The sequence below is a fragment of the Epinephelus moara genome, chromosome 14 (genome assembly GCF_006386435.1).
Source record: "Epinephelus moara isolate mb chromosome 14, YSFRI_EMoa_1.0, whole genome shotgun sequence".
Taxonomy (NCBI): domain Eukaryota; kingdom Metazoa; phylum Chordata; class Actinopteri; order Perciformes; family Serranidae; genus Epinephelus; species Epinephelus moara.
In genome coordinates this window covers 22,838,712-22,846,157 of record NC_065519.1, presented here as the reverse complement: position 1 = coordinate 22,846,157, position 7,446 = coordinate 22,838,712, and the positions used below count along the sequence as shown (strand labels likewise).

The following is a 7,446-nucleotide window of genomic DNA, read 5'->3' as shown; positions in this document are numbered from 1 at the left end:
TACTTGTTGTAAGTGTTTAGAGGAAAAAGGAACACTGTTCCATTGTGTTTGGAAATGCTCAAAAGTACAATCATTCTGGCAGAGCGTGGTGGGGGCCATTTCTCAGATGGTGGGTAAGAATGTTCCCCTGCAAGCCAAACTCTGTATCCTGGGTATATTCCCTGAAAATTTGGTCGTCAACTCTAAACAATCAGTATTGATTGATTTTGGGCTTCTTCAAGCTAGAAGACTGATTGCTCTTTTCTGGAAAGATATACAATTGCCCTCTGTAAAGTTATGGTTGAAGGAGATTGCAACATATCTTGCATTAGAAAGACTTACATATATTGTTAGAGGGAAAAGAAAACAGTTTGTTGAAATATGGAAACTTTTTTTGGATTTTTTGGAAGATGAGAATGTTGTAATAACTTGAGGTCTTCAAGTTACCGCTGCTGCTGCTTTTTCAGTTATTTGTTTTTTTTTTGTATTTATTTTCTTCTGTCACTGTTTTATTTGTATTTTTATTACTATTATTATTTATTTCTTTTCTTTCTTTGATTGTTTTGTTGTATAGTACATTTATACATTATTGCTATAACTGTGGTCATTGTTATTTGTATGTTTTTATTATATGTAAAAACCTAATAAAATATTGTTTAAAAAAAAAAGAAAAAAAAAAAGTATGTTTTCATTAATTTACAACCACCTGAAAATACAAATTGTTGTGTTTTTTGTTACCTTAGAATGAGTCGTTTATATCTACAGACAGAGCGGGTCCTCACTCATGTAGTCTGCCATGTTGTTCTACAGTAGCCGATGACGGATTCCACCAAATCCAACATACTAGACCTAGACTGTTAAGTAGTCTAACTTCGCTTCTCTCTCTGCCAAAAAGTTGCACCTGAACACACCACAAAGACTATAGCCGACAGCCAACTAGCACGCAAGTTCTGTGCCTGCATGAGAGTAAATAACTATCTATACCAGCAGGCAGTGGTCTGTATTTGTCATTCAAAAATGGAAACCACAAGACAGGACAGATTCAAGACGCTAGTTGACTACTTAGCACATCAACAACACAACCCAGAGTTAAAAGAACAAATGATATTTACTTTGAGGTGACGAACAATGGCACAAATGATTTCAAATCATTTCTGCTAAAGAGCTCAACGGCTAAAAACATTATCTTACCTAATATAACAAGTGTGTTTTGCCCTTGTGCCCTCTTAACGGGGCGGCAGTAGCTCAGTCCTTAGGGAATTGGGTTGGGAACTGGAGGGAGGCCAGTTCAAGCCCTGTCTGGACCAAATATGGAGTGTGAACTAATACCTGGAGAGGTTCCAGTTTGCCTCCTGGGCACTGCTGATGTGCCCTTGAGCAAGGTACCATACCCCCCAACTGCTCGAGGCCCTTGTCCATAGGCAGCCCCCTCGCTCTGATATCTCTCCATTTAATGCATGTATGGGCCCTGTTTGTGCATGTGTGTATTTCGAGACTGTGCGTATATAATTCACAGAGTGAAAAAAAAAGAATTCTCCTTGGGTATTAATAAAGTACATCTTCTTCGCTAGTCATTTGTTTGCTTTCCTCACTTTTCCCTGCCAATAAGAGTGATTTACCCATGGGCTTTGCCGTCTCAGATGCCGATCCAATATCCTCAATTGGCAGAAAAACAGTAGACAAAGGCTGACTTGGCCCCTACTTACTGTGGAGCCAGATCAGCTAGTGCTTTGTAGACCAAAAGGTGGATTTTGAACAGTATTTTACAAAGAACAGATAATCAGTGAAGGTTTCAGAGGACTGGAGTTTCACGGCCTGATCTTTTTGTCTTGTTTAGAATTCCAGCGGCTGAGTTCTGGATAAGTTGCAATTTATTGATTGTTGTTTTTGGAAGGCCTCACATTAGCTAGTGTTGTTGCTCCTTGCTGCTTTAAACATGCAGTGAGTTTATAGCTCCACAGCAGATCTCTCTGGTCACAAGGTGGAAACCTCCTTGATGTGCCGAGAGCACTTTCAAAGTCTGGTGAGATGGCATTCAGTATTTATGCACCTTATGAAACAGTTTGCCTGCTGACCTTAGACTGGCTCCAAAACTGTGTCTTAAAACTAAAGACCTTCCTTGTCACTCAAGCATTCTCTTAAATGGATACACTGTATTTGTACAGTGTTTATGTGTATGTATATGTGATTTTATGTGTATGTCTGCGGAGATGTTTCTGTTTAATTGCAATTTTATTTTGTTTTTATGTAAAGTACTTTTACCGTTAAATGTGAAATGGATTATGGAACAAATCATATAAAAGAACAATAAGCCTTCATAGAAAAACCCTGATATGTTGGTAAAATGTAAGCAAACACTTCAGCCCATCTGGCTGTCATCAACACTAAGTGAATGCCTACATCTCTTTTGCCCTCCTTCTCCATTGTCTTATTAGTGTTTTAGTAAACACAGCTGTAGCGTCATGTGGTTTTATTCACAAATGTGTTTGGGACTCACACTCAGGCATGGACGCATTGTGGAGATTGTTCCCGATTAGACGAGACTGAAAGGCTGAACTGAAGAAACCATCTCCTGGTCCACTGGTGAGAGAAAACAGTTGTGATGTGTTGACGTCTTTACGCAATACTGACAGTGAGATGAGCAGTAATAATCACACTGTATCCATAATATAACAAAGAGACGCACCTTTTGTTCAACACAACAAAGTGGATTGCAAAGATTGTAACATAGAGGAAGACTGGAAGCAGGATGAGTCCAACAACCCGAGCCAGGAAGTGCTTTGTGATGTCCACCTGGAGCCAGAAAATAAGGTGACAAGAGCCTAACAGACAAACCTCTAATGTAACTCATCAGCACTATCAGTTACCATTCAAAACATTATGCAGTTTACCAGTGAGAGGCTCAGGTCTCCCAAAAGTCTCCAGAGGTCCCAGACTGTGTTCAGTCCCACCAGCAGGATGACAAACAGACCCACAAACTTCACCCCCAATGCCCCGGCAAGGTTTACACCTGTCAGTACCACCCACAGCCACCAGGAGGCAGTAAAAGGCCTGAAAACAACAGCAAGCATTAAACAATCAATTGTGTGTGTACTGTTGTAAAGGACTGTAACTATTATTATTTTTACCACACTGATTAACCTATCTTTTAAAGCTCTGTCTTTTAATCTACCATTATTATAGTGTGTGGGTTTTTTTTTTGCTGATGTTTACTAACCTGCTCTCATCCACTAAAATATCATCCGCTTTGCTGTCTACTGTCTTCCTGATCTATGTGAACGCAGCATAATAAAGAATTATCTCATCTTATTTGTTTTTCTACCAATCACTTGGGCAACAAAATAAGAGTATTCGACCATCGCAAGACACCAGACTCCAGACTCCAAATTCGTCTATTTATTTCTGCCAAAAATCAGCAGTATTCACTTTAAATAGGTTTGAAATACAAAATAAGCAGGTCAACACATATAAGAAGCTGCAACCAGTGAATGTGTGGCATTAATACCTAAATTATTAGTGGATTAATTGGTGATTAATGATCGAAATGATCAAAGTAGATATCCACTAACACACTGTTGACCAACTAACTGATAAACTAATAATTTCACCACTACATTGTACAGGACAGAGAAACCAAAATACAAGTTGTAGTGGTGTCTTACCTGTATCTCTGCTGGTTGAAATTGACCATGCTCAGCACTGCTGCCATGATGAAGAACATGAGAATAGGGTCTAACAGGATGTACTGGGAAATGGTGATACAGCCAGTGTCTGTCAGGAGAAGGACGTTAATTTTTCATTTTTACTACAGGATGATTCAACATTTAAAAAGATTCTCTTCATATGTATCTAAATTGCTGTTAGCAGATCAGCAAAAGAGGTGTAAAATGTAATGAAAACAAAGACCGATGTGCTTTGGACTCTACTCCCGAAATATGTATGTGCAGGTTCGATCCAAAACTGTATGGTGTTTCTTTATTTTTTTTCCAAGAAAAATAAGGATATTGCAAGGTAGAGTAGTTAGTGCATTGCAACTTCAATGTGTTTTTGAGTTGTGCAACCCTTTTAAACAAGATAATCACTCACCAAATATGAGCAGGGTGGCAGTGATGAGAGCAGCAGTGTGAGACTGAGACAACTCCAGCACTATGAGGTAGGCAAAGACTGGGAGACAGGAGCCCAACATGGCACAAAACTGTAGGGAAAGAGGCAGAACAGACACGTCAGCAGCCTTGATGTTTTGTCCTTTTAAAGTTGTAACAGGACCACATGTATTTATTCAAACTGCACAGTTAATCAGTTAGACAAGAGCAGATTTCCTTCTGTGTAAAACAGCATACCCCTCTCATTCCCCAGTAGTTGTGGTGCTCATATTTATCTCCTGGCTTTATGAAAGGGAAGGTGCCATCATATCCGGTCATGTACCCGGCGAGACCTATCAGCATCTGCAACAAATTAAGAAGAAACAATATTCATGCTAGAGATGTTTCCCTGAAGACAGCACACAGAAAGGATGATCTGGGATCTTACTTTTCCAAGAGGAGGATGGACATCAAAAAAGAAGGTCCTGTTGATGTAGTAGCTCCCCATCTTTCCAAAGTGCGTCTCATCCCAGCTGGAACACCAAAATGAGACATCATGTAAGCCAGCGATTCCCAATACAAGGGTAGGGGTTGCAAAAGCGTCACGAGGGGTTGCGAGGCCCTCTTAATTTCAAACGGTATGAGAAAGCTTAAAAACAAAATAACATATAGTAGGCCTATAGCCCAGCATTTCATTCATTTCTGTGTAGACAACTAAATTGACTGTAGTTACAAATCCTTTATTAACACAAGGATAAACTAACGCGTTTCAACCAGAGAGTCTTCATCAGGGTATCCATGTATTAATAAAGGATTTCTAACTACAGACAGAGTGGCCCGGGTGCATTTTTTGACTGCCTGAACAACCAAAGAGCTAATAGAACAATTAAAAAGGTCTATTAAGGATGAATCCTTGTTTAAAAACATCATCACAAAAGATTTGATGCAATACACACAAAAAAAGTAGCTCAAAATTAATCCAAATCACTAATTTTACACAAACTTCTTGCAGTTATTACACTTACTATTTGGGTTTATTGCCCAGTTTATCAATTGTTTTGTGCTGATATTGTTTTGCATTGAATATAATATGAAATATCCATAATATATTTCACTTTGTCAATTTACTTCGTGATGGAAAAGGGGTCAATTAAGGAAAAAAGTTGATGTAAACAAAGGCACAAGAAGATGCACATCTCCATACATGCATGCACAGGACTTTAACTCACCACACATGAGGGGGCTCTGTAATCTTGTAGAGACGTGTAGAGAAAGACAGCCCGACCACCAACATCAGCAGCACCCTGCTTGGAGTGTCCCCCCTGACATCTTCTCTGGCCGGAAGCTGAGCAGATGTCCCGTTTGAAGACTGGGTGTCATCCTCTGACAAGTGTCCAGCAGTCTGGCTGTGTTTGTCCTTCGATAATGTAACTGATGGGGTCTTTTCTGAGGTGGGAAAGAGTCTCCTGTTTCGTAGTGTTGAAGTGTCCCCTGTTTTGTTCCATTGTGCAATGTATTCCTCTTTTGCCATTAGGGAAATTAAACCTGTAATAAATTGGCCAGACCCCCTTCCAAACCAGGTAAGTCTAATATTTTGGTAATGTGGCTAAAATAGCTAGTTAATGGGTGATAACGAGATAATGTGTGGCTGTGCTGTCAGGGACAATTAACTACATTTAGCATGGATATTAGCAAGATTTAATACTGTAGCACCAGACATCAGTTCTCAACACTGTATGACAAAACAGGCGACACAGACAGTGACTGTCACACCTATCCTTATCATTATATTATCACACATAATATTACTTACATTGCCGCCGAGCTATTAAGGCGTTTTTATCGATAACATACTTATCTTAGCTCGCTAACCGAGTGTCCACTCGTTAAACGGCGGCATACCGCACAATATTAGCTGACAGATAGCTAACGGTCTCTTTCGCCTCAGATAACCGTTAAATTATTCAAAGATTTACATTAGCAACACAGCCAGAGCACGAGAGATTTCTGCTCCAGGAGTCAACGAAACACGTATGAAGCGAGGTGGCTTCTGGGAGGTGTATTCCACTGTATTATTTATGTGGGCACAGTGTTGGAAGCCAAACACAATTTCCCAGAATCCTTCTGGAATAGCTCCTCGTCTCCGGTTAACCAATGGGAAAAGGTTATGGAAGAGATGGGAAAGCAGTGATGTACAGCGCCATTTTGCCACAAGATGGCGATATAGTATAATACATAATTTTAATACCAATTCTTTTTTATTTCTTATTTTTAAAATTAATAGAGTGCCCCAAAAATGAGTCCTAAGGCCAAGAAAAATATAATTATAGTTTTCTTGAATAAAACTCGGATGAGTTAGCATTTTACCATTCACAGTTCCTTCATGTTAAAGTTAATGGGTTTCGTGAATAGGCTTTTGGTTAGATGTCTCATATAAGGTCTGTGGTTAACACAAGCTTCAGAGACGTTCACGTTTTGTTAAATGACATAAAATACATCAAAAAATAAATAAACACATCACTTGTGAACGCTGACACTTCTATATCTCTTAAAAAAGGCGGTTGCTAACAAGTGGCTAAATGAGACTACAGAACGTCATCACACCGCCCTCGCTAATGTTAGCTTTTTACTTCTGGAAATTATATTTAGGCTTCAATAATCATGAGAATTCGTGTTCATTTTTGAAGAACAAAATGTGCTGAACAAAATGTGTAAGTATCACAAACGTTTTTTGCATGGGTGCAGATCTGATGAAAGGTTTGGGGGGACACACAATCAGTTGTGATTTTTTTTTTTTTTAATTGCACACGTGCAAATCATGCCCACAGAGCGCTTGAGATTGGCAGCATATTTCATGATTTCATAGACGCTCATCACCAAGTCATTCAAAAAGCACTACACAGAGAATCATATGCTTACCTTTACTGTTTATTTCTCTTAAACAGCCAATAGTACATGGAGCCAGCCATCCCCCTCCTTTTCACTGCTTCCCTGTTAGTTAATGCTACTTCTTGTTTCAGGGTCTCAGGCATGTTATGTCCACTCACGTTCTCATCTCTCGCCTCTCACAGATTCCCAATTCTCTTCATCATCTTCCCTTTTTTTTCCTAGTATATGGGACTACTGTATACATTTGTTCAATTTCAATCATTTAGGTTATTTAGAATTGGGGGGGACAATTTGTGTTTTTCAGAAATTGGGGGGACATGTCCCCCCCGTCCCCCCCGGGATCTGCACCCATTTTTGCCAGCTAATTTGAGGCAATAATCCAAAATCCAATTGAAAAATCCCATAGGGTTTTTGACAAGGGAACTAGTGCGACACTAACTTCCGTGTCGGCCTACAGAAAAACGTCATCCCTGGAGCATTTCCGGTCTCCAGTTCA

General features: G+C 39.5%; 1 protein-coding gene across 1 annotated transcript in view; it reads right to left on the bottom strand.

Annotated features, from left to right (window-relative positions):
• The window catches only part of pomt2 (protein-O-mannosyltransferase 2), an 11,164-nt gene extending 5,074 nt beyond the window's left edge, over nt 1–6,090 (bottom strand). The window contains exons 1-8 of the mRNA XM_050062546.1: nt 5,291–6,090; nt 4,510–4,594; nt 4,320–4,424; nt 4,066–4,174; nt 3,642–3,750; nt 2,871–3,030; nt 2,666–2,772; nt 2,477–2,559 (exon numbers count right to left, since the gene is read on the bottom strand). Coding sequence (XP_049918503.1) covers nt 2,477–2,559; nt 2,666–2,772; nt 2,871–3,030; nt 3,642–3,750; nt 4,066–4,174; nt 4,320–4,424; nt 4,510–4,594; nt 5,291–5,592 — 1,060 coding nt within the window. The 5' untranslated portion in view covers nt 5,593–6,090. The remainder of the gene's footprint in view (nt 1–2,476; nt 2,560–2,665; nt 2,773–2,870; nt 3,031–3,641; nt 3,751–4,065; nt 4,175–4,319; nt 4,425–4,509; nt 4,595–5,290) is intronic.
• Between the last annotated feature and the right edge of the window lie 1,356 nt (nt 6,091–7,446).